The sequence below is a fragment of the Plectropomus leopardus genome, chromosome 9 (assembly GCF_026936395.1).
Source record: "Plectropomus leopardus strain MGB_pleo_1.0 chromosome 9, ASM2693639v1, whole genome shotgun sequence".
Taxonomy (NCBI): Eukaryota; Metazoa; Chordata; class Actinopteri; order Perciformes; family Serranidae; genus Plectropomus; species Plectropomus leopardus.
The window spans coordinates 26007814-26034508 of record NC_142184.1 but is presented as its reverse complement, the minus strand read 5'-3'; the positions used below and the strand labels follow the sequence as shown (position 1 = coordinate 26034508).

General features: G+C 38.8%; 3 protein-coding genes and 1 long non-coding RNA gene across 27 annotated transcripts in view; 1 reads left to right on the top strand and 3 right to left on the bottom strand.

Annotated features, from left to right (window-relative positions):
• Nucleotides 1-26: 26 nt before the first annotated feature.
• Nucleotides 27-8162, bottom strand: il17rb (interleukin 17 receptor B). Of its 3 annotated transcripts, none has more exons than XM_088082391.1 (11): nt 8144-8162; nt 4454-4535; nt 4351-4375; nt 3715-3828; nt 2819-2928; nt 2558-2684; nt 2258-2287; nt 2137-2151; nt 1942-2043; nt 913-1178; nt 27-835 (listed from the first exon to the last, which is right to left on the bottom strand). In XM_088082391.1, the coding sequence occupies exons 2-11, from the start codon at nt 4514-4516 to the stop codon at nt 386-388; spliced, it is 1302 nt and encodes a 433-aa protein (XP_087938517.1). In that variant the 5' UTR covers nt 4517-4535; nt 8144-8162; the 3' UTR covers nt 27-385. The 3 variants fall into 3 exon arrangements, with proteins under 3 accessions (XP_087938517.1, XP_087938518.1, XP_042347744.2); XM_088082392.1 differs by lacking the exon at nt 8144-8162 and adding an exon at nt 4610-4630; XM_042491810.2 differs by lacking the exon at nt 8144-8162 and having other exon boundaries at nt 1969-2043; nt 4454-4603.
• chdh (choline dehydrogenase) lies at nt 5666-19675 on the top strand. The gene is made up of 10 exons (XM_042491339.2): nt 5666-5787; nt 8020-8473; nt 9271-9501; nt 10650-10816; nt 10945-11096; nt 11734-11863; nt 12529-12663; nt 14053-14195; nt 15984-16086; nt 16388-19675. Exons 2-10 carry the CDS (start codon nt 8049-8051, stop codon nt 16804-16806), a joined length of 1905 nt encoding a protein of 634 aa, XP_042347273.2. The 5' UTR covers nt 5666-5787; nt 8020-8048; the 3' UTR covers nt 16807-19675.
• On the bottom strand, nt 9365-13461 carry LOC148188758 (uncharacterized). Its single transcript, XR_015777545.1, has 4 exons — nt 12813-13461; nt 10974-11055; nt 10654-10790; nt 9365-9505 (listed from the first exon to the last, which is right to left on the bottom strand). It is a non-coding gene; the product is annotated as an uncharacterized LOC148188758 (long non-coding RNA).
• Nucleotides 16650-26695, bottom strand: part of cacna1db (calcium voltage-gated channel subunit alpha1 Db) — a 104008-nt gene continuing 93962 nt past the window's right edge. For 21 of the 22 annotated variants that reach the window (XM_088082385.1, XM_088082384.1, XM_088082376.1 and 18 more), the window contains 5 exons: nt 25328-25482; nt 24783-24895; nt 24503-24637; nt 24014-24199; nt 19099-23529 (listed from right to left, as the gene is read on the bottom strand). In XM_088082385.1, the coding sequence (XP_087938511.1) occupies nt 23224-23529; nt 24014-24199; nt 24503-24637; nt 24783-24895; nt 25328-25482 (895 nt within the window). In that variant the 3' untranslated portion in view covers nt 19099-23223. Of the gene's footprint in view, nt 16789-19098; nt 23530-24013; nt 24200-24502; nt 24638-24782; nt 24896-25327; nt 25483-26695 lie in introns of those variants that run through there. The other variant, XR_015777541.1, reaches the window with a different exon arrangement.

The window sequence follows — 26695 nt, the reverse complement described above, 5'->3', positions numbered from 1 at the left end:
CAGAAAAGTTAAGTGACCAATGGGAGTGCTTTGAGAAATGATGATGATTTTTGCACATTAAAAAAGCACACAATACAATGTAATTATAGAAGAAACAAATGCGCATTATCAAAAAAAAAGTAACATACACTAAATAGAAATACTTATTCTAAAATGACACCAAAAATGTGCATACACTGAACTGTAACTCTGAGTGACAATCCCCCAGGCCCCCACTTCTTATGACACGTACCCACCCCGGGGTACCACACCAGTGCTTAACTGGTAACCAGTATGAGCATGGGTTTATGCCATTATTAAAACATAACATGAATGCAGTTTAGAAAGTGCAAAAAGACTCAGCTATTCACTAACTAACTATTTTGACCCCTCTTTATCCATCAGTCTAAACATTTTCATTGCAGATGTTCAAACAAAAGCAAGTTTTTAATGGTTCCACCTCTCTACAATTGCTTGTCTGATGTCCACTTAGCCTTTCCACAGCTTCACTTAATGCCACTGTACACTTCTTACTGTAGGCCACCCCTGCTCTGAAGACCAAATCAGATATCTTCTTGCCGTACAAACTTTGGCTGTGTAGACTCCAGCACAGCTTGTTCAAGTCCTTCATCAGACAAAAAGTCTTGCAGGCCCTCAGTTCAGGCGCAAGGTTATTTGGCTTCTTGTCGCACTGCTCGCCAAGCTTCACAACCCAGAACTTAGCCAGGTCGCTGGTGTTCTTCGCATGACTCGCCACCATGTTGAGAATCAGGGGGTAAAGGTCACGAGCTGCAGCTGGGATGGAGGGTTCTGGGAAGGTGAGGTTGGGAGAAGAATGGCTGGGCTGTGAAGAGGACTGAGAGAAGAGAGTTTTTTTTAATCACTCCTATTCAGACAGCAAGAAATAAATAACATACAATTAATAATCTCTACCTGTGGGCACACAATGAGGACTATGTGTGCAGCCTTGGCCTGTTCTGCCAGCCAGCGCATTGGCCCCAGCACTGCGATCTTCGTTTGCTGCCACATGTCGACAGCCACGCTGCAGCCGCCGTGCCACTGCAGGAACTCTGCCAGGGCCACCACGGCCTGCTGGAAAGCTGGATTCTCAGCAGGGTACACCATGAGGACAGGGACTGGTGGAGATGTAGGCAACTTTCTAAAACTAAGTGAGGTTGATTTGGCTCCACAGCTTTTATCTGGAGAGTAAGAAACACAGACAATGATGTGATAGTTATCTGCAGTACCAGGCAGTGGTGTCAGACATATTATATAACCCAAAGGGGTTTTCTGAAATTGTTTGTGGTGAGCCCAAGTTTGATTCATTTCAGTACTTCTTTCATCTAACCTTCAAATGTAGCAGGGGAGGCATGATTCCTTTGGAAGATAATAAGACTGTTAGCAACTGAGTGGTTAAAGATGAGCTCTTTTACAAAATGACTGAAAGATCGTTGTGAATGGGTTGGTCAGCATTTCACAAGTTTCAAGTTTCAAGTTTCAAGTTTTGGGTGGGATAGTAACTGAGGATGTATCAAAGCATGTGAACAAGACAGGCAGTCTGTGCATCTGCATCAGGTTGAATATTTTTTTCACATTCATCATCTGCAAGTTTAGGGCCTATAGGCAGAGATGTGACCATGTACTTGTTTTTGCAAGTCTCATGTCTTTGCAATAAGTCCCAAGTAAAGATAGGCAAGTCCCAAGTCCTACAGTGTCAACTTGCTGGGAATGAATAGCGTTAATGATGGGAGGTAGGTATCAAGTATATTCAATTCAAAGGGCTCATGTCCATGTGAAGTCAAAAATCACTTGTGGTAAAGTCAGAGACGAGTTGCAAGTCTTTTTTGATTTTGTCTAATGTCATCAAATTTGTGACATTTAGTCCAAGTCATGTAACTCGAAACTACACCTCTGCCTGTAGGTCCACCTCCATCTAAATGTATGTTTAGAAAGTGCATTTACAGATTATGTAGCAGGAAGTCAGGATACCCAAACCAGCCAGTCCCCCGACAATGGCCACTGCTACGCTGATGAAGTTCACATCTGGGACAACTGGTCCCGAGTCTGCACAGACAAACACACATAAACACGCTCCTCATTTTCCTTCATGTAATTAAAATTAAGCTGACAGCATTTAAAGTAATTGTGGAGTCTTACCTGTAGTGGACAACTCTGCAGGGAAATATTCCAACGTATTATTAAAGATAGAAAAATCTACATCTTTTTTGTAAAGTTCAACACATTATATGCACATACACAAGTAAATGAGATCACTCACTTGTAGGAAGTGGAGTAGGCTTTGATGTGACTGAAGAAAACAGAGAAGGAGGTTAGACATTTTAATACTTTTCACCTCACACTGCCTGCATGGAAACAACAGAGCAGCCGTACCTGGGATTAGGAGATTAGGGAACACATGACTATATGGTGCCCAGTACATGCTTGTAAGACTGAAAAATGAGACATTATCACAATGCTTTTGACTTGTACTGAGTTCCTCAAAGTGTGGATAACGAATAATATTCTCAATAAAACTTTAAGAAAGTATCAAAAGGTGAGAATAAAAATATGAGCTTACTTTTTGGAAAAGGTATTACGATCCTGGTATACTTGTAAGATTCAATCTCCGGTGGAGGCAAAGGGAGATTGGAAGCTTGGATGAAGTTGGAGCCATAGCTTGCTTTTACTAAATAATGAAACCATTTCTAGATATGAAAAGATGAAAATCACTGCGTCAAATTGAACATTTTTAAGCCTCATGTAATCTTTAGAAAGTCTATGATTTCAAACTCATGTTGTGCAGAAAATCACCAATTAAACAAGATTCCATCTGCAATACCTGCTCTGATCCAGCAGGGCATGCCTCTGCAAAAACTGGGTCATATGTACAATGGTACGATGCTTCTCCCGAGATCATGATCCGAGTGCCTGTCAGGTATTCATTACTACCTACAAAGAAACAGAAAATGTCAGAGATCCTCTCAGACAAAATAAAGATATATATATGCTCTCCTTCCTTTCCTTCCCTTTCACACCCTACCATTCATAAGTTACACCGCTGTCTCCACCAACTCCAAAATCAGACCATCTTTCCAACCCGTGCACCACTGTATCCTGAAAACTTACCCACAACTCAATTTATGTTGTTATTTAGTCGTAGCAGCTCACTATATGTGTACTGTGTCTGTCTGATTCCTGCTACATGTACAAGTTTATGACTATTCTTGTTTTTAGTGTTTTATGTATTTGGTATTTATAATTAAGGAGCTGTTCATAATTCTAGTTTTGATGATTGTCCTCTGTTATAGAAATCTGACATTTTTCACAATGGTTTTAATAAAAATGAACCTCTGGGGTTCAGTGCCTTTAAAGAAAAATGTATTAGGGTTCCTGTTTTTTGTTTATATTTTGAGCGTTGCAATTTTTTTAAAAAAAAATCTTCATCCTGCTGCAGTGTCAACCAGACCAAAGTCCTGTTTGTTATGTAAATAAAATGAATTTCTGGCAAATCTCCTCATTTGATACGACATACTTCCTTTTTTAAACAGACAACCAGTAATAACCAGTAAGTGACTTTATTGTATTTAAAATATATATTTAACAATCAGTTCTGAATATGCCATATCAGAGAATTCTGCACCATCCCAAGTGTTTGGAAAACTATAATCTTAAAGTAAACAACATCAAGTCATTTTTTTATGTTTCTATGTGGGAAAAATAAAAAGTGTTGCATACCATCAACATTGATTGCCCAGCTTATGTTCAACATATCCTCTCCTCCTTCTTTCACCAGCTCCACTCTCAGGTCCGCCAGCAAAGATGGAGACTTGTCACTACTAGGAGGGAAAGCTGCAACAAGAGATGGCAGTGGCACTCACACTTTATAATGTCTGATATTTCAGCTGTTTAAATGTATCTGATGTTTGCTTACAGTTTGTGTAATGTTCAATGTCAAAACGTGTTCAAATTCACAAGAATCTGGAACTTAGTGGATCAAATGTTTTGAAAAACTTTGTGGCTACTGGTTTTATGAAAATGTCAGTAACACATTTAAATAAACGTATCTCGTTCACCCCTGACCTGCAATAAAATTAAATAAACAGGCAATTAAACTTCTGTCTATATCAAATTGTCTTTAGGCTATAACTTTATCTTGTGGGCTATATTTTGAGGTAATGGAATCTCCACTTGTTCCAAATGTTTCATTTTCATGCAAAATATAAAGATGAAAGCTTTGTAAAACAAACATTAATCAAACAGTACAAAATACCTTAAGAGACTGGTTTCTGCATTGGATCAAACACTGTTATGGCTTCAAAACCAACATGATAGGCCTATAAATAACAAATGTATGAATAATAAATAACTTACTGTGAAATTCATGACACTCCACTTTCTGCAAAGAAATCCCAAAAATAGATGAGTTAAATCACTGTCAACTTCAACTAAAACAACTGATGGCTCAGTAACTTACAATTTCATGAGATGTCACCTGGGCCGCCACAAAGGAGAAAAAAATCAGTATGGGACCCCACATCACCAGCTTCTGGTTGGACCTTAAAAAAGTAGAAATATAAAAATAAGGGATGTATCCACTTTTAGAGTCAACAGAATCTAGCTAACTGGTTACCTGCAGTGGGATCACTTTAATGTGACTCACTGCTTTAATACAGTTAAGTTATAGCCTAAATACAGCCCCGCCCACAGCCGTTTCCTCATTGGGGTAAGCCAGCCTCTACTCTAAACTAGCCCCATTGGTATTTGATATTCGTGTATACAGTAAGCATTACGTTAAGACCGCATAAGAAGTGACTTCAAAATAAAAGCTACGATCCGATGAACGTGCAGGCACACATAAATAGAATGAGTCAACAGTATTTCAATCACTACGCATTTTCACAATAATTCAGTGACTCAGTCAGTCAGTCACAAAGTCAGTCTGCGAAAAAATAAATAATACATGAAATTAATGAGAATATAATAATCTTCATCTGCAAAGTGTATTTCAGTCATCAATTTGATATACTTTCTTTTATAACCTAAATCTAATGGAAACATAGCTAATATATAAGATTTGAAAGGGCTTTAACTTTTAAAATCTGCATCAGAATAAGTGAAATAGTGTGTGTAAGGAGGCCATTTCCTCAAAATTGTAGAAGTAGTAGTAGAAGCTGTAGTTTATTCCGAATTTGAACTGAAAGGAAAAGAGCTGGTATATGACATATAGGGCATCAGTTTTGAAATGTAACATCAGAATGTCGTGGGAATGTCTGAGTGACATCCTGAATCTGTGCACTGAAGTGAAGTGGTCTACTTTCAATTACAAATGAATTTGGTCTGTAGCAACAGGATGTCTCAGAATGAAACTCTGAGGGGGTGTACTCTCGTTTTAAATCAGATTTTCTTTAGAAATGTATTCACTATTATTAAATTTGACTAATTATTCACACAATTTAGAGTCAACATTTTGAGTGGAATACAGTTTGTACGGCTTAGTATTAGATAGTTATTTTCGATTTCACGTAGCCTATCATTAAATCTTATTTATTTTGTTAAACTATTCTTTATGTATATTCATGTTAATTTCATTTCATTTTATTTATTCGTGTATTTATTATTTTTACAGATATTTATTTTTATTTTGAAGTCATCGCTATCACGCTCTTACCGTAATGCCTGTTGTATACACGAACCGTAAAACAGCGTGGGTGTTGCTTTGACCGTATTTTTTAGGAGAAGGCTGGCTCGACCCCAGCTCGGCAGGGGTTAACCCGTTGAACTGTGAGCTAACGTGAGTTACCGAAAACGGTAAGTTTCGCTCTCTCTATTTTTTTTTTTTTTTTTTTTACAGTTCATAATGCAGTTGCTCACGTGCATGTTGGCGTGAATCCACCACCTCGATTCAAACTAAATGTAGTTTGTAGAGTTGCATAAAAGTAATCCCATGCTCTGCAGACGACGTAAACAGTAAATCTAAACAACGGTTAACTAATGCAAACTACAAAAACAAGTATCAGCCGCGCTGCCAACTTAAGCTGAATCCTCCCAACGATATTAGATGCAATATAAACGTGTTTTAGATTACTTGAAATGCGGTTTAACCGAGCAGAAAGGTGTCTTAAAATGTTGCCTGCAGCAGACCTATAGACCCAGACTGTTACACTGATAAGCTAACGGTTGCGAAATTGACCTTTCGTCATAAACATTTATTCGGTCCCAACTTTTCTTCAGTTGCCCACTTGTGGTGAATGTTTTTGTGTCTCAATGTTTTAGAAGGTATTTACCAACATTGTCTTCGTAGAGGTTGTATAATTCAATTTGCCACTGAATCTGCTGGTGAGTAGCTGGTTTTATTGCTCTGACCTATATACCCCCGCCCTGTCCTGCATGACAAGACATAACTTAAGCCCATAGATAAAATATTTACAAGATCAGACACTTTACTGCAGCCTTTGCTCTGTAGCCTTTTATACAGTAGAGTAGACATGATACACATGTCTCCTGTTCTCACACTCCTACACGCACGCGCAGAAAACGCTTTCCTGTTGCTCATCTGAACTAAATTAACACACTTCCTCTCTAACGTGACTAGGTATGATGTTGGGGTCACATCAGGCTACATTACAAAGTAGGACTGCAACAGAGAAGAGCCTCTCAAACTGGTTAAGACACAAAAGCAGTGGCGGTTCTAGCACATTTGGTGCCCTAGGCTCCCCTTCCCCCTTCCCCTCCCCTTAAAAAATTCAAATTCAAACCTGGCTAATAACAACTAAGTGTACTAATTTTCTTTCAGTACTAGTAACATGTTGTACATGTGTTACAACCATCAAATAAATCAATAAATACTCAATAAATAATTGAATAAAAATTGTTCAAAATAGAATTACAAACTAACGTTATCAGAAAAATAAACAATATGTGACAATAAAAAATAACAATAAAAAAGTTCTAATGAACTTTCTAATGAACTAAGGATGCACTGATTTTAAATTTCTGAGCCAATGTTGATACCAATTTTTAAAACAATAATTTGGCCAACAGTTGAAATTGATGTTATACATTGTCTACACTAAAAAAAAAAACTGAACTGTTTTAAAGTAAATAATCCTGTCATTGCACTACCGTTCCGTGAGCAAAAATTCAGTGATACGCATTTATGAAACAACCTCTAATACAACCTTTATTTACATGAAAAATAAGCAAAAGCCTCTTTACTATAAATAATACTTAAAACAATACCTGTATTGTATATTGCTGTGAAAATAGCAAAACTTTTCTCCCTCAAACATGTATATTTATTCAAATTTCTCACCAAAAACTACATCTTGCAAGATTACATTACACACATCATGAGACCTTCACCCAGTACTCATTTTTACTGCATTGAGCTTTAACGCATCACAGTGTAACTAAATAAAACCTGTTAGTTATGGCTACCAGCTTCTTAGACGTAATGTTAATTAGCTCTCTTCCTGTCCATTTCAACACAGATTTATTGTTTGATTTGTTTGGTCTTATCTCTCTCCACATACAGTAGTGCAGTGGCAGTTGATGTTGAAGTTGACGGAGGAGGGAGTAGGTATACTCTTTTTTGTACTCCAATGCCTTTTGGTTAACAGATGGGTATTCTGTAGACAGAAAAATGTCCTCTGACATCCGCTCGACTCGTGCATTTTGTTTTTTCTGGGCACAATTTTGACACCCCCCGTCGAGATGGCGCCCTTGGGCGGCCTTCTATATCGCTAATGGCAAGCACCGCCGCTGCACAAGAGACTATTGGCTAATAAAATATAAGCATTTGGCACTTGATTTAAAAGTTAAGGGAGACGTATAAACCCCTCTCCTTGACAGCAGTGAATGGGCCATTACAAATATCTGTCTCCAGGTCAGGTATTTTTCTAGTTGTCCATTAAACTGCTGGTATTTTAACTAAATGAGTTGAGGCCATGAGAAGGACAAGGTATTGCTGAGCTAATGGTTAATAATACGTAAGCCAAAAGCCCTCAAGTGTATCCTAAAGTGTGTTGTTGTGATTTACAGTGAATAAAGAAAACACTTCTTGAAGCAGAATGTTGTCTTTGGCCACATCAAGCCAAACTGGAGCCCGACGATTCATGACTGCGACCCGAGGGAGGTTTATGAGGGACGGCAGGTGCCTGTTTACCTGTTTTCCAGATGTTGTCCCCAGGACCAGAAGCACTGGCCAGTCCTTCTCCTGGTCCTCTTCCAACCACTACAGATGCTTCAGTGCCACCGCTGCTCGCTGGAACGCTTCATCGTCACCTGCAGCCAATCAGAAAACACCGTCCTACAGTTACATCATTGTCGGGGCAGGGTCGGCGGGCTGCGTCCTCGCCAATCGTCTTAGTGAGGATGCCCACGAGTCTGTGCTGCAGCTGGAGGCGGGCCCGAAGGACATGGTGCTAGGCAACATACAACTCTCATGGAAGATCCACATGCCAGCTGCGCTGACCTACAACCTCTGTGATGACAAGTAGAGTAGTTAAATAATTTTACTTGAAATGTTTTGGTGCTGATGTGTGAAACTATTTTATTTGCCTTACAACTCACCACACTTTTTCCAAGTGTAAGGAAGCACAAGTAACTTAAAAACAAGGTTGCAAAAGTACCAGGCTTTCATGGTATGATAACCGTCTTAAAAACTATCATGGTGTCATTTTATCACAGTATTATCGAATTATTATTATTGTTTTTATTAGTTACAAAAGCCCTTAAAGGAATGAAAACAGTAACATTTTTTTAGGTAAACAAAGTAACCTCTAGCGGTGAGGTTGCAGAACTGAAACTTCTCCTGTATGCAAAGCATGGAGGAGAACTACAGTGACTCATGCGAAAATGGCCCTAGAAATTGGTCTAGAGCCAGTTTTTGGTTTATCCATTGCGGACCACTGTAGAAACAACATGGCGGACCCGCTCAATGTGTCGATATAAACAGTTCATTCCAAGGTAACAAAAACACAGTTCTTATTTTCAGGTGATTATAAACTAATGACAACACATGTAAGGATATTATATACCATTGCTGCCAATAAATCCCCCTAAATCATACATACTGGACCTTTAAAGCCACAATGAATAAAAAATGGATGTATAAGTAATTTGAACAAATCATTCACCCATTTATCACAGTGGTGCAACTTATCAGTCTTGTCTTTTTGTATCTCAGTATAACAATAAATCACTAAACTGTTGTTGTCCAGAACATTTAAGCAGACAGATATTGATTCTACTCCGATGCTATGCTGTATTTCTTTTCAATTTTGCCCTCAGGTATAACTGGTACTACCACACTCTACCTCAGGCCCACATGGACAACCGGGTGTTGTACTGGCCGAGGGGCCGTGTCTGGGGCGGGTCCTCTTCACTCAACGCCATGGTGTACATCCGTGGACATGCTGAAGACTACAACCGCTGGCAGAGAGAGGGAGCCGAGGGATGGGACTACGAGCACTGTCTGCCTTACTTTAGGAAAGCTCAGTGTCATGAGCTGGGAGAAAACAGGTACCTAACAAAAAATATTCAAAGGCCCTTTTGACTTGTGTTAACATCATTAATATATAGTAAATAACATATACTTAAAACTCATGGAATGAAGTTGAGGGGAAACCTGGCTTTGGCAGTGTCAGCGCTTCAGTCCCATAGACTCAACTTGGATCAAAATGCGTCCTGGTAGGTAATGTAATATAATATTCCGTAGCACAATAAAAAAAGTTCCCACACAAAATTGTGCCGTATGAGTATCAAAGATAAAATGCAGTGCGTCACCAGTCTAATGTTACCACAGGAGACTTGGAAATGGGGAAACACATGCAAATGAAGATGGTAGATGGCAGCTCAGATATTAGCATGTTGGTTAATGATAAAGACTTGTGTGGCCTGGAAACAAATATGACATTTCGGAGAATCGATGCACATGGTTGTGTTATTTTAAAATATAGAGCAATCAGGTTTGTAGTATCATGTATCAGACTAAAATTCACTGGAAGCTTATCCTGCAGTTGTAGCTTAACCTATGCTTCCACTGAATTCCTTATCACCAAGTCTTGTTAACACACACTTCACACGGCTAAGCCTGATTAGAGACATTTGATCATCTGTCTGGCATGAGGTTACTTCAGCCTGGGTGATAATTTTTGTTTTTTCATCTACATGCAAAAGTAGGACATTCAAGTCAGTCCTATTGAGCACATTTTCACATTCTTCTATTTTTATGTGTCCAAGCTTTATATTGTTTTCAAACTGTTTGGATCAGATAGATTTTAGAAATGTGTCGATGGTTTTACAAAACAATTGCAGGTAGAATCGTCTCAGGAAATTTTTGTTTTTAAACCCTTTAGGGACTCTACTGTCACTATTTCAAGGCTCACCGTTGTGGGTCAGAAATCTACTTCCTTAAACTCAATTTTTGATTGCCCCTCTATAATTGTTTTATTTAGTAGTGGTTATCAAGTAACAACAAAGACCTGAGATAGGTGCCATTAAAGAAACAACACTGTTTTGTCTGCCTTGCTCTCACACTTGCAGCAAACTGCGCAATGCATGGTTGGAGTTACGTCTAATGCTGGGTTCACACTGGATGTGGAAGCACCTTTGTGTGTTAATTTTCCACACAGCCGCCAGTCAGTGTGTGTGTCTTGTGTGTGCTGTAGGTACCGGGGAGGCAGTGGACCTCTTCACGTGTCCAGAGGGAAGACAAACCATCCCCTTCACAAAGCTTTTATTGAGGCGGGGCAGCAGGCGGGGTACCCCTTCACTGATGACATGAATGGACACCAACAGGAGGGCGTGGGCTGGATGGACATGACGATTTTTAAAGGTTAAAGATTAAAAAAAGAACAACTATAACCACAATTATTTAGGAACACTTTTTACTACAATTCAGTATTTTGACATCTTTTATAAATGAGCTGTATTGTCAACATCTCCCTGCCCGAATCTGTCCAGGAAAGAGATGGAGCACAGCCAGTGCCTACCTGAGACCTGTCCTGGGTCGACCCAACCTGAAGACGGAGGTGCGCTGCCTGACCACCAAGATCCTGTTTGATGGTAACCGTGCTGTGGGCGTGGAATACACACAGAAAGGACAAAAGAAAAGGGTAAGGTGGATACGAGTTCCTCGTAAAGAAAAATTATGTTATGTAAGGTGATAAATTAAAAAGTAACACACAAATTGGGAATATCTTTTTTTGATTATCTTTTTAGTTACTACTCGTCTTATTGTATGTAGATATTTATGGTAATATTGGTCTATTGATCCATCATTTTGGTTCCATCTAAAATATCTTAATAACTGTTGGATGGATCAGCTCAAAATGTTGTACAGAGCACAAATACTCATGACCGTGGCAATCTCCCGACTTTTGCTCTAGCACCATGATGATGATGTCTTTGGATTTTGTAACTTTCTTTACCATTTTTGAATGGAGAGCAGTGAAATTTGGCACAGATGTCAATGTTGCCCAAAGGATGAATCATAATTACTTTGGTTATCTCCTGGTTTTTTGTTTAGCACTACTAGTAGGTCAGAAATTTCACTTTCAAATTTTTCATTCAGTGAAAATCAACATTCTTGGTTCCCAGACAAATAACTCTGATGACCCTGTCATGAACATGTAAGCACCCTGACATTATCGTGAATATTAAAGCATGCCTGTTGGTAATCATATAGCCACTATCATGGATGGAGATTCTTGTTCAATAATTCCCTCATCAGTTTTTCTGGTCCCTTTTCAGGCATTTGCAGATAAGGAGGTGATATTAAGCGGTGGAGCCATCAACTCCCCTCAGCTTCTCATGCTGTCGGGGGTGGGAAACGCTGATGACCTAAAACAGCTCGGCATCCCTGTGGTCCAGCACCTACCCGGTACATTTTGTGCACTCAGAGATGTGTGTTTTTTTAAACCATTATAGCATACAATGTGTAGGATCAAGTGGCATCTAGCTATGAGGTTGCACAAATGAAACGTATCTTCTGTGTGCATGTAGGAGAGATATGGTGTCTGACGTAAAAGCCTGAATGGGCCTATTTAGAGCCAGTGTTTGATTTGTCTGTTCAGGGCTACTGTAGAAACAACATGGTGGACTTGATGGAAAAAGACTCGCTCCATTTGTAGATATAAACGGGTCATTCTAAGGTTTCGAAAACACAATGATTCTCAATTTGAGGTGATTACAAGCCAATGAAAATATTGTTTTTAATATTATAGACCATTTCTGCCAATAGATATCCATAAATCCTACACACTGGGCCTTGAAAAAGCATCATTTTAACAAACTGATAATGGAAAAAACTCTTTGACTGAATAAACTGAAGATGCTGGTTTACACTATCTGCACACTCCACAAACTCCCCACACTGCTGTGAAGCAGACCAGGTTGGAAATCAAGTGTCTTTTTCAACACATCAAAAACCAACACAAACTGATATAGTGATTCCACCTGTTTGATGCTGATAAACATATCAGGCCTGAAATTCATTTTATTAGAATGACTGGTTTCCATGCCTCTCTTGGCTCTGTTGTTTCTCAGGTGTTGGCAGTAACCTGCAGGATCATTTGGAGCTGTACGTCCAGCAGCAGTGCACTCAGCCCATCACCCTGTACAAGGCCCAGAAACTTTTCCACATGGTGAAGATAGGCCTGGAGTGGCTCACCCTGTTTACTGGTAAGCAAATAGGACTTTTCTGTTCGCAGCTTTGGCCATTCTGAGTCAAACCATGTGCTGACTTCCATTTGCATTACCAGTTTAAATGTGCTTAGCTGTGTTGAGTCATGTTCAAGAGAGACATTTTATATAGTAAGGTCAAAACTCACCCAACTGCCGCCCAAGCCAGTTGCATTGACGTCAGATGAGCTTTGTTGTCATTCAGGGCCGGTTCAGCGTCGTCGTTCAGTGACGGTTCAGTATCATCTTTCAGGGATGGCTTAGCGTAAACTTAGCTCCTCCTTTTCTTCTAGAGCCATTTCACCATTTCCCTTTTTCAAACAAGAAACAGTAGATGCCAAGCAAAATCTTAACAACAACCGGAAAATCCATGATGATATGTAGCAAGGTACCAACAACCATAGCACTGTGCAATGAGTAAGGAGTGCTAAAGGAGGCACTGCTTTTAAATGTCATAGACTCAAGACAAACACACCATCGCACGTGGAAAAGGTTTACATTTTTTTTTAAAGTTCTACAAAAAAGTTAATTTCTGAGGGTTGATACCACTGAACTTCAATAAAAACTCACTTAATTAATGCCTATTATTAAAACAGAAAATATAAGTTAAGGACAGATATGGGTCCATATCAATTTGGTGTCACAAAATGTAGAAGTATTTGAGGTAAAACAAAACTACTCTTCCTTACTATCCTCCACAGCCTTATTGGATATTTTATTCCGCAGGTGTTATGCATGTTCAAAGTAGCTCAGTTGTTTTGTTTTTAATCACAGAAGAATAACTAGCCAGATTCAAAGAAAACCTCAGGGTGGTAACTGTTTATATAACCAATTAGCAGTAAATGAACTCTTACAACAGAGTTCTTTCGAGGGTGTGTCGGCCTGCAGCAATTTTTTTTTTGTTTTGTTTTGGGATTTTTGGGTTTGAAGTCTGCAGGCGGGCATGTCTATATTTGCAGGCCTGATGCACGTGACAGAGTCAGTGATTGGTATCACAGCACTATTCATAGGGATCTTTTAATGATTTTTCTTAGTCAGGACTCCTGAATCATTTGGTGGATGTTTTCTGACACAGAGTACACAGCGTGGACTGTAAGGTGAGCTCAGTACAACTTGAATATGGCAGAAAACACTGGTGTCACAATAGCAAAAATTTCCAGAGTTGCCTTCGCAATCATAAACACAAACTACTGACATCACACCACTGGCAACTCACCAGACGCACCAGCAGACCAGACAGAGATTGAAACACGCAGTCTGCCAGTACAAACACTCTGACTGAGTTGTTTGAACTGTCTTTGAAATGTTTGTGAGTTGGACAAAACAGATGCTGCCTGTCTGACTACACCGCATCTCGCCATCTCTCTTACAATGACAACTGTCCCCTAGGTTACGGAGCAACAGCCCACTTGGAGAGCGGAGGGTTCGTTCGCAGTCGGCCGCACGTCACACACCCTGACATTCAGTTTCACTTCCTGCCCTCTCAGGTCATCGACCACGGACGAGTTGCCTCCAAGATCGAGGCATATCAGGTGCGTGTTCAGGAAATGGTGGCTGTGGGTGCGTGTGGAAGAGTTATGAGGTTTTATTCTTTGGAAGTTGTTTGGGTTTGATGTCAAGTATGTGTCAGGTTTCAGGTTGCATGGTTGTTTCATTTTATTTAGGGAGATGTGTGCCCATGCGAGTATGCGTTTCGCCTGTTTGGTATGCGTCAACAGTGTGTCACAGAAAATGGCAAAACATAGAAGTATATATGCTCCATCACTCACTGAAACTACACCACTCTTAGTCATGACTGTCTTGATGAGATCCTTATTTAATACAAAAGACACAAAGGTGTTTCAGGAGTCACAAGTGCTATTCCACGGAAAAACACGATCACTTCTGACATTCAATGCCAGAGCCTCCTAGAAATTTCCAGAGAGGCGGTGAAATTATTTATTGACGCTTTTCCAGGGAGGCATGGTTGCCAGGTGTGAGATAATTGTTTTACACATCCTGAAATGAGGCTTCTTTTGTAGTGCCGCAAAAGGCTTTAGTTATTCGTTTTTAACCCTTTGAAACCTGGATCGACATCACTTTTCTGGTGCTGCATTGAGACACTTTTTGCAAGTATTTAAACCTTGGAACCCTAAGCAAATGGTTTGATTTCTTTCAGAAACATGGGGAAAAAGGCAATGAGAAACGTGGCGAGAAATGTCCCCTGCATATTGCAAGAAATTAGTAGATTAAGAATTTATTTTTAAAAAAGCTCAGGAAACATTTCCAGAGAACTAGATTTTGATATATATAATATTCAAAATTATTTTTAAAGAATTATCATAATTTTCAAGCATTTTTTTCTAGTCATTCTTTCCCTTTTTTGTTTTGTTTTGTTTGTTTTGTTTTGTTGTTTAGTGTTTGTGTTTTGGAAAAAAATTTTGTTGCTAATTTTCAGGTTATTTTCTTATGCTTTTTACAAATTTCTTGTTCATTTGGGGGATGTTTCTTCTTTTAATCATAATTATAATAACTTTATTTATATAACACCTTGAAAAACACAGTTTACAAAGTGATTTGACATCGATTAATATAGAATAAGAAATAAGTCAAAAGATAAATAAGTAAGATAAGTAATAAGATAAATTTAATTAAAAGACAAAATTAAAAAGTATAAATAAATAAATAAAATTAAAAGATGAATTAAAAGTCGACATCACATAAAGTCTATTGATTGCAGGTTGAATCTTTTTAAGAAGTGACTTAAAACAAGTCACTGATTCTGCCAGCCTTTTTTTGTTGCTCATTGCCTTTCTCCTGTTTTTGAAAGAAATCAAGCCAGTTTGCCCAGGTATGAAAGGGTTAAACAATGGGCATGTTTGTTTCAGAAACTGAGGTGCGTAGGAACCAAAAATGCAAAAACACTGGGAATAGCATAATGGGTAGCACCTGTAGTGCTCGAGGACAACAAAGCAGTTGTTTTAAAAGTGTGTACTGGATGAAGGTATTGTTGTGATTCGGTTGACAGGAATAGTTTGGGAGAAAGAAAATAGTTCCTGCATGAAACTGCTCACAACAAAGTCTGTGTATTATCTTGAGTAACCGTGTCATGATTTCTGGAAAGAGACATTGCTGTTGAGTTTTTTTTTATTTATTGATTTTTTGGTGCTCTGAGCACCATGTATTTTGATTTTGGGGTGAAGTTTCTCTGTCTTGCGTTAGGAGTTTGATCAGCTCACAGTGAGTACAGAGAAAAGAAAGTCTAAGAGTACAGCACATGTGCCATGGAGGTGTGAATATAAAACATACCACAGAGATGAGTGTTTCTGCTGGTGTTGCAGGTTCACGTCGGACCAATGAGAAGCACAAGTATCGGCTGGATGAAGCTGAAGAGCGCCAACCCTTTGGATCACCCAATTCTCCAGCCAAACTATCTCTCCACCGGTAAGAGTCAGTCACTGCACTGTCAAGTACAGAAGTCAACAAAAGTCTGAAGAACTTCTGTTTTCCCACAGAGCACGCTTTCTATGAGGCCTGTTGGTTCTGGATGTGCTTTGCTTGATATTAACTTTGACGCTTCATCTGGAGGCTGAGGAGTATTGATATTGTGCACGTGCTCAGGCTTAGTGCCAAGTGCAGAGCAGCAATGTGGAAGATGATTTGACTGTACGCCTGGAGTTGAGTTGAATGGTAAGCTAATCATATAATCATATTAACACCAGTTTTTGCTTGTCTCTCCTCTTAGATGTTGACGTGTCGGAGTTCAGGGAGTGTGTCAAACTCTCCAGAGAGATTTTCGCCCAAAAAGCTTTCAACCCGTTCCGCGGTCCTGAAGTCCAGCCCGGTCCTCAGGTCCAATCCGACGCTGACATTGACGCTTTTGTTCGGCGAAAAGCTGACAGCGCCTACCACCCGTCCTGCACCTGCAAGATGGGCTCGTCAACCGATCCGATGGCAGTCGTTGACTCGAACACACGTGTTTTGGGGATGGAAAGGCTGCGTGTGGTCGATGCCTCCATCATGCCCAGCATCGTTAGTGGCAACCTGAATGCTCCCACCATCATGATAGCAGAGAAAGCTGCTGACATCATCAGAGGTCGCCCTCCTCTCGTCGACCCGGGGGTTCCCGTGTACCAACCACCAACGCTTGACACACAGAGATGAAGAAAGCACGAGCAAAGGGTAAACAGATCACAATACCGTCCGTTATTACACACCAGCAGCGTGTGACCAGCTCACTGTGTGTTTGATCTGGAGTGGATCATTTTGCCGTGGATCTGATAAATGAATAATGTGAGTGTTGTAACACACCTGATTTGCACACACAAGGCAACATATCAGTGTTACATGTTGTCACATTAACAGTAATTATGAAAAAGTGGTCTATGCTATCTCAATTCAAGGCCACAGTGGTGTAAAATACAGTTGATTTGAGCAGTTTACATGTGAAATTTAGGATTAGGAGACGTTTACTTTGTCGCTTCCTTATTTTTCCAATAATGATATTGGTCCTATTGTCATTTCTAAATAACATACGGAATTTCTTTAGTAAACTTCAAGAAACACGTCACTCATAAAATGACCATTTGTTGCCCACTTGTGTTGTTTGTTACCTTAAATTGAGGGAAACATCATTTTTCTCACATGCCTCCACAGAAAACAGATTGATGTATTGATTCAGGACCACGTTTAACAATATAAAAAACCATCAATTTACAAACTCTCCTACAACCCATGCAGTATAACCCAAGTCTCATTTATCAAGTTGTATGTTCAGTTCTTCCCAAACACACATTTTGGCAAAAAAATTTTTTTTTTATCAGAGTCTGGGTTTGAAGAGGGCATAGCTAGGCTTTAATTTAGGTTCAGTGTTATATAGTAAGCTTTTAGGAAAAATTGCATGTGTACTGAAGGTACGACTGGATATGACACTTAAATTAGACTACGCCAGTTGTAAGTTTAATTGATGTTTGAATATATTTTTTCTGTTGTTAAACATGATCCCCAATCCATCAATAGATTATGTTCACCATTTTCCTTGGAAGCATGCCAGAAACACAAATTGAAAAAGCCAAACAAAGCCATAACTTTCAGCTGACAGAGTTTAGATAACATTTCACCCACACACTGCTTTCCTGAGTGGTTTCACGTTAAATTCCACACTACATTAATCACTTTAAAGGGGGCTCTAATTTCACAATGGAAAATTTTTACGCCTGTTACAACACAAGTACAGCTAGGTGCTTTAAAAGAATGAATCCATTAATGAAGCCATTTAAGTCACAGGCGAGCCAAGTTTTGAGGAACAGGTTGTAACTAGAAACACTTTTTTTTCATCCCAATGTTTTTTTCTCATCAGCATTCTGTCTCAAATTTTGTTGACAGCTGCATTCAGTCAATAGCAACAGTCATGTGTGAGTGATCATTACTCATTACTGTTTGTTAATCAGCAACCTGCAGACTGTTTACCCAAACAGCACCTTTTGTTTTGTCAGTCAGATCAGTCGTCACCAAGATAACATTCCACATCATCCTGGAAAACTTCAGATTCAACATTGTGACAAATACTGTTTTCATTGGTTTGTTTCATACAGTGTGAATCAGTGAAGGGATTATCAAACTACAAGGTCTGAGTTAAATCCACTCGAAAACCAGAGTAATTTAGCCTTTGGTGATGCCCCCCCCCCACAACCACTCGATGAGCACACCTGTATGTGTAAGTGGAAAGATTTTATCTGTTGTTGGTCTTACAATAACTACATTCATACACTCATACACACTCATATTCTACATTTACTGAAAGTATGACATATTCTGACTGTGATGCAGGTCATTTTTACTCCTTTTTACTGCAGTTTGCGACTTATGGCCTCTTGCCTGTTTATGGTCAACTCTGTGTGTGTTGTACACCAACAAAGTCATCTACAGTTTGCAAGGCTTGGTTAGAGATGCATGCCCAAAAGAAAAAAACACATTTCATATATGGAGGAAGAAACACCTACTTTTAAACATTCTGAAAAATTCAGGTATCAGCAGGTTTTTGGATATATGGACATTTCACAAGGTCAACCTTTTCAAGAAGGTGGTTGAAGAAATGAAAGAGGGAGGCTTTTCATGTTCAGACAAGTTTGCCACCGGTAGGAAAAAATCCGATTTTGATGGAAAGAAGCAAAATGACACGCGTCTCCAGCTGTTCTAGTTTTCCATTTTTTTAAATGTATCGTGGATGTTTACTAAGAAGCTTTTGATTATTGATCTGATCAGATAACACCGTCTGTGCCTATAAAATCATTATGTCCCGATGTCAATGTGAATTACTGCACATATACAGTCATTGCCGATGAAGTGTGTTCATTTGGTCATGCCAAGCGTGATGCACATTGATGTTGAGAATATTTTAGAATCAGCTTCACCGAAAATCTTAAAATTTATACATGAAGGATTGATTTCAGTAAAATTGACATTTCTAATGCAGCCAAGTGCTAGAATGAATTGATTGTCTTAGTAAGCTTTGCACTATTCTATAAAGTACTTTAATTACAGTGACAGTTATTGTTTACATTATATGCAGTGTTGTACAATATTACTTGAATGTTTAAATCATTTATGTCTTAATGAAGTAGAAACTCGCAGATCATCAAAGGGAAGATTATCATGAAAATTCTTGAGCTTTTATGCTTGCGTGTTCTTATTTTCTCTTGTATGATTGTAAACAAACACTAGAAGCCGTCCTGACCTTGTCCTCGTTACTTTATTCAGCGACCCTTACAAAAATCCTCAGCAAGAATTCAAATGTACAAAACGGGGTTTTTGTTTTCCATTGGTACAAAATCTAGAAGGTACTAGTACTTGTGCTACAAAGAAGATAGAGCTATTGTTTTTTTAAATTTCCATACAACAAATGGGTAGAAAGCAGAAATCTTCATCACTTTATACAAACACTGTACAGATTGTTTACATTGTTGTCGTATCATAGACATCTGTAAAGCAGTGGAACAGTACAAAAAAATAAAGCTGTCAGTTGCACGACAAAGCTTTGTGTTGGTTCCTGTTTCTTTTGTGTGTCTAAATTTGGATGCATTTGGATATTTGTACTGTGAATAAGCAGCAGGTGATCGCTGACTTTCTGACATGTTGTTTGCCATAAAATTTGGTTTCATTGACTTGGACTGTACAAAGTCATGGATTGTTGGCCAGTCAATTTTAATTCAATTAAAATCAAGGATAACACGGAATGACTTATTCTTTTTTTTAAAAAAGTACTTGTAATTAGTGTCTGTTTCTCTCATTGGAGAAACCATCACAGTTTCCTAAAAACAACCAGTGTCCATCCGTCTGTACGAGACGCTGCAGCCCTGCCTCTTGTCTGCAGTAAATATACTAATTTCTTACAGCATGTGTGTAATATGGCTTTTGAAGTGCTCTCAATTATTCTAAAATATTTTTTTTTGAAGTCCGTAAAATCCAAAACAATCAACAGAACCTCTGCATGGCTGCATTTACACAAAGAGATTAGAGACTTTAAATAGGTAACTTTGCCCTTCTTGATTTTTTTTTTCTGATGTTGGTTGTTCCAATTAAACTGCTACACATTTACCTGTCAATCAAACACTGATGCAATTTTAGGGTTTGGAAGGTGAGAGTCTGTGTGTTAGATCACCATTAACCAATCAGAATTTTGATCGAATCACTGCAGAAACTCGCTGCATTTTTACAACTTTAAATATCTTTCTCTCTCCATTTTGTGCAAATGCAGCCTTTGCCAGAGTTTCCCTGACACCTTAACCTACACACCCGGAAAGTTAAAGAGGTAATAATTGAAATATGTCAAAAGTTTAACAAAATTTACATGCAGTTAGAAAATGCATAAGTCATTTTTATCAGCTGTATTGGCAACTAAAAACTGTATATATGTATAGGGAGTACATTTGAAGAGTATTCCAGATACCAGCTCAGGTTAAATTAACCTGCACATACTTGCTATAAGTATATGCAAGAAAAAAAACTTTTAATGTTTTATTACTAAACTTTTAATAATTGTACACAAGAAACAGTACTTCTCAACAACACATTAAAAATGGAATCAAATCAACGTATCTGGAATAATATTTCAATATTAATGTGCATGTAAATGCACTCCTTGTTTTGGTTCTATATTCGAAAGAGCCCTTTGATTGCACAGATTAAATATGTTCCCCTGACAACAGTATTTAAATTGAGGATAAAAAGAAAAGCAATGATTACCCTGCCACGATCCAGTGTTGACCTGAAGACGTTATTACAGTTGGCAGTGGTAGACAAACACCGGTTAGTGGTGGAGCAAACGTGAAGGACAGCAGGTGAGAAGTGTTGCTTCTCGTTAGTGTTTTTAAGTACGAGCAGGTTGTGCAGTTCTCTCTTTACAGGCAACAGCCTAAAAAAAAGGCAACAGCTGACATCAATCATTTCATTCCAAAAACACAAATATACTGAATTTATATATTGTCAGGAAAGTTTACCTTTCTGTGTGATGTTGGAATTACATGACAGTGACAAACAACAAATAACTATCAGATCTATGTGTTGCAGATCTACTTAATGTGACTTTATGATGAAACAAGCACTCAGATGCCTGATGAAGACTGGCAGTTAAGTTTGTTGCTGCTCGGCAGGAAGCAAAGCTCATACAAGCCACATGACTGTAGAGTGATGTCAGATGATGTCGAATGACACTGTCCTGATTATTTTGTGCCTTTAGCATTCAGGCATGAATATCTGGGTCATTTTTAAGACTCATTTAAAACATATTACCAATTGGGGTCTCATGCAGCAGTAAAATAAATGCTTTTAAAGATCATTTGAATATAGGTTTTTACCGAATTCAGGACACATCTGTGAACAAATCATGTTCTTATTCAAGCATTAAAAGTGAGCATCAAAGTATGCGGTACAGCATTAGTTTAATCTACATTTTGCCAACAGATAAGTGCAAGTAAGTGAATACAGTATTAGGTTCAGTTGTAGGTTTAAAGATATTTAACATTAGAATGTAGACAGCCATTTAACACCCTCAACACGCTTTGTACCAATATGCCAATAATTTTCATTTATTTTTTAAACCTGTTTTTTCTCCCACATAGTGTTGTCTCTATAATGTCTTTCACTTGTTTTGTGCCTGCATCACCTAAAAATGTGGACTTTCACTCATAACAGCTTTGACAAACTTAGACAAAGAGAAATTAAAAGATGGATTAATAAAATTAGGTAAAATGTTGTTGGCAATTAAGACCTCTCAAACTGACTTTAAAGTATTGACTTTGAAGGCCTGATATTTTAAAAATTGAATTCAAGACTTTTTAAGGATCTGCAGACACCCTGTACCTCAGTATAAACACTCAGGCAGGTTGTCTGAATTTCACAAATAAGGAGGTCTGAGTAAAGTGTCTCTTTGCATATTCTGAGTGAGGCTTCGAAAATTCGCTATGGAAACGAGTGTGACATTTTGCCATAAAATCTTCCGTAATTTTCAGGGTGTTTAAAGTAATCAAGTCAGTAAAATGGGTGTAAATTTAGTGTAAGTTGTTGATGTAAAGGGGAGGATGACGTGACACACAGAAACATGCTGTAAGGTTTCCATGTGTCATATCAGTGTGCATGTCAAACAGAAGGATATGCCTGAGGACAAAGTCTTTTTTCATTGATATGTGATTTCCTTTTCAAGTCAAGTACCGAGACAAGCAACATTTAACCCTGAAACCGTGAATCCAGATGAGCCTGATCATCACTCTGCACTGAGATTAGTTGAAATAAATTAAATAAAAATATTATATGTTTTTATCACCTTTTTTGTGTTATTTGAGTCATGGAGGCCTAAATGTAATGTAAGTAACCAGCGTTTGTTATCATGACCTCTAAAGGTTAAAATCACACACTGTATATACATGACATTAAACTCAACTGAATACAGGGAATCTTTTGATACACTGGGAAGCCAAAGACATTTTGCAGCAGGACATATGCAGCTTTACAAAGCCAGCGTCTCTCCATCAAACACAATCAATGTGTTTATAACGGCGTCACATTTTCTGTTTTATTGGCTCTTCATTCTGAGTGAACAGTGTACGATTCATGGCCTTATTTAGACAAAGTAACATGATTTAAGGGCAGTGCAGCAGGAAAATGACACACCAACAATCCCAACACTGTTCACTCAATATGGATACAAAGGCCTTCAAATGAAAGCGTTGCAGTATAGAGCCAAAACAATGCAAATATCGATGAGGTGTGAGCTGGCTTTGCGAGGCTGGCAGGTTATTCAGCTGTATCCTGAATCCCTGCTTAATGACAGGCAGCTGGCGAGTAGATTGATTCCCTCTGGTTTGATTTTCTCAGCTCTTCCATATGGCCATCAGTTTCATCTCTAATCTCTCCCACGTTTCCATTTTTATTCCACAGAAAGAGAAAACAAGGCACTTTGTTCTCTTATCCATGTTTTACATTTCCATCTATTGCAGGACGCTGCTGAGCAGAGGCATCCCCTCGCTGTGGAACAGTTGTAGAAATTCAATTGAAAAAACCTAAAAGATCCCATGTGAGCCACTGCTATAGCGATGTGATGCATATCATCTCGTCTGTAAGGTCCTCCTCGCATTTCTGAGCCACATACGGCTCCTCGTCGCTGTAGTCGCGGATACTACGGTCTCTAACATGCGTGGAGTCATGTGGGTCCGAGCTGATGCTCCCGGCTCCCCCAGTGTTGCCGTTACCCATACTCCCATTCAGCAGGTTACTAGCGGCGCTCTCCATCTCATCGATGGTCAATTCGCATGCGTCTGCAATTTCGTGTGTGGTTGCTGACACAAAGTTGGGGTCCCTGGCGAATTTCCCGAGACCCTCAGAGATCAGGACCTGAGGATGACAACATAATCAAAGCTAAAAAGATAATTTTTTAAATAATTTCCCATCAGAATGACCTGAATGTGAGATTTTGGTCTTGAGAACAGTTGTGGATCTGAATTGTATGTGTGTGTGTGTGTGTGTGTGTGTGTGTGTGTGTGTGTGTGTGTGTGTGTGTGTGTGTGTGTGTGTGTGTGTGTGTGTGTGGTGTACATTAGGTTGTTGCTCTCTGGTTTGATATCATCACAAAGTTATTATTATAGCTAAGGAATGTTAAATAAATATATGGGTATTGGATATCATTTTAAAATTTCGGAAATTTAACAAAACATCAAAACAACAATCAAGAATGGAACTGATACTGAAAGTAAAAATTGCATCCCTGCTCTAAGAAACTTAAAGAACCTTCCAAATCATCATCGCTCCACAAATGAATCAATGAAATCTTATCAAAGTGTAGTTCTTATGTTTGAGGCTCCATGTGTTTTTTACTCACAGCCTCCACTACACTGTTGGCGCTGCCTCTCTTCTGCAGGAAGTGTGAGCAGCTTTCTGCAGGTAACTGCAGACGTGAAGGAGAGTGGCTGCGGCTAGGAGGACCGTCTGCACCGTCTGTGTACCACGAGCTCCTCTTCACTGCGCCAGGGATGCTGCTGACGCTGCCAGGACTGCGCCAGTCCACCTGAGTGCACACATGCACACACACACACACACACACACACACACACACACACACACACACACACGGGTGTACATTTGTAAACTACATGTTTCTGGGTGTCAGAGATACTTCTTTGGTGAAGGGTTGGTATCAGATTGATTGATTGATATCAGCCATCAAAGGCTCAATGAGAACTGTTTTTTCTCTTTCTTACAGTTAACATTTACTTTCACATATTTGGCAATATTATATAATAATAATATTATATATAACCTTGATTAAACGCGAGACAACCTGTTGTGCATGTTAACATGTGAACCAGACCTGTATGAGTGGTGTGTAGCATGGTGAGCAGTCGCGGGTGATGGGTGAGGCAGGAGGCGTGACCCATGAGCGAAGCGACCGCGTAGGAGACAGACGGTGAATCCTACTGGCATCGAGTCCAGCCACCGCCATCACCTTAGGTTCAATCAAGTAGGGTGGGCATTTTTGGGTAGAGAGAGGAGACAAAACAGGTCTCTTACAAGAGCAATTCCTGTGCGACCTTTGTGACAGCTGCATTTTGTGAAAATACTATACATTCATTTTGTCACAATATTCTTACTTGTTGCTGCACCAAGTGTAGTGGAAGAGCTGTGCAGGTTGGAGAGGGAGGAGCTTCTTCCTGACTACTTCTTCTGCGAAGACACTCAAAACTGAATGTTGGTCTGTTGGAGGCTGAGAGATAAAACAAAGACCAAGAATTAGCCCTCTGGACTTCAACTTTGGTTACTTACAGAAAAATAAATATTGAGATAAGAAAAAGTCAAATGAAAAACAAGAAAAGCATATTTTTCAGACAATATAGGTATCATACAATATTAACATCTAATAAATCTCTTCTTGATATCAATACTTATTTAATACAATAAAGTGAACCTGAATGCTCATGAGTGAATGAATCAGCCCAGTGTATCAATGTGTGAATAAATCTTTATAATGAGTTGATCACAAAGAAGCTCGAATTAGCTTTCATATAAATACATAACATAAAGAGTTGTTTTACATCAAATCTGACAGTGTCAAAGAATCTTAGTCACCTTTCAACGACTCAGAAGAAATTCTAACAATAATAAAATAAACTGCAGTTTTTGTGCTGTGGCGTATCACCTTGAGGTGAGGGTAAAAGCCATCTCCTGGGTGACCGCCTGCCATCTTGGTAGATTGGTTGTTGGTCATCATCATCGTCATCATGCTGGTGGTCGCCCTTGGAAACCCCAAGGTCAAATTCACTCTCTGCATCATGGTGGTCTTTGTTGGACAACCTGTCAAAAAAACAGATTGAAAAATAAATTCACCATTTTAGTAAAGTGATGTGGCCCTAGGAATATCCCTGCAGTGTTGCAGAATATATGTAAATTACATAATGAACATACATATTTGGAGGGGAAAAAAATTGGAAAAAGGTGACAAATGAATTAATTGTTATTATGTTGTAACTGGTGATGCACAATGAACCATAGGTGCTTACTGTACAACTTCAAATAAAAGCTTAGTCCCAATTAAACACCTGTCCCTTTTACTCGCCAGGTGGGGAAACAAATTTTGACAAATAAAGCCCTTTCTCAATTAGAGCCCTGGTCTGGTAACCATGCAGGTCATTTTTATAGAAGTTCTTTGGATGTATAAACCGAGTTGTTGGCTGCCTGCTGGAGAAAATGATAGTTTGTTGCTTAGATCATGCATACAATATGTATATATGTTGAAACTTTTGTCAATATGGACAAACTACTTACAATGTTAGCTTGGTAAGATTCTCCACAATTCAATCATTCAGTTAATTTTACTGAAACTGTCAGCACCAAAGAAGACGCGATTAGCTGCACGCATAGTAAACAAGAGAGATGCAAAAAAGGGAACAGTAGAAGTAGAAGACTATTCTCTAAAAAGCAAAGGAAAAATGTCCAGTGAATTGTATTCATAATTAAAATAATTATACATTTTAAATTCTTTTACAGAATAATTATAATTGTTACGATTTCTTTTCAGGTAATTTGTCACTTTGCATTTTTTTGTCTTACTTTCTCATTTTGTTTTGTTTTTTGTTGTTGTTGTTGTTGTTGTTGTTGTTGTTGTGGTTTAGGTCATTTTCCTCTTCCCAAGTTTTTGAAAAATAAATAAATACATTTAAAAATGTCATTGTTTTTCGCTATCTTTGCTGAGCAGCAGTTTTGTGTGAAAGGAAATAAAGGCCAAAATATAAGCCTGAGGAGGTCAGTGATTTAAGCAAACAATAGCCCGGGCTATAAACTGAAGTTTTCTGGCATTCTTGATAAATTCTAGATAATAGTGGTGGCCACTCAGAGAAAAAATCCTTTTATAAAGTCATATTAACGACATGCAAACATGGCAGCGGTCCACATGTGGTGCTTGTGGCTACAGCTGCATTAAAGGTCCAGTGCGTAGGATTTAGTGGCATCTAGCAGTGAGGGTGCAGAACTGAAGCTTGTCCTGTGCATCAAGTGTGTGAGAGAAATA

Coding starts and splice junctions, on each gene's coding strand:
- chdh (XM_042491339.2), top strand. CDS start 8,049: ATGTTGTCTTTGGCCACATCAAGCCAAACTGGAGCCCGACGATTCATG. Junction 12,664..14,052: donor GTGGCTCACCCTGTTTACTG/GTAAGCAAATAG, acceptor ACTGTCCCCTAG/GTTACGGAGCAACAGCCCAC. Junction 14,196..15,983: donor CCAAGATCGAGGCATATCAG/GTGCGTGTTCAG, acceptor CTGGTGTTGCAG/GTTCACGTCGGACCAATGAG.
- il17rb (XM_088082391.1), bottom strand. CDS start 4,516: ATGTGGGGTCCCATACTGATTTTTTTCTCCTTTGTGGCGGCCCAGGTG. Junction 3,829..4,350: donor GGAGTGTCATGAATTTCACA/GTAAGTTATTTA, acceptor CTCTTGTTGCAG/CTTTCCCTCCTAGTAGTGAC. Junction 2,288..2,557: donor CGTAATACCTTTTCCAAAAA/GTAAGCTCATAT, acceptor TGTTTTCTTCAG/TCACATCAAAGCCTACTCCA.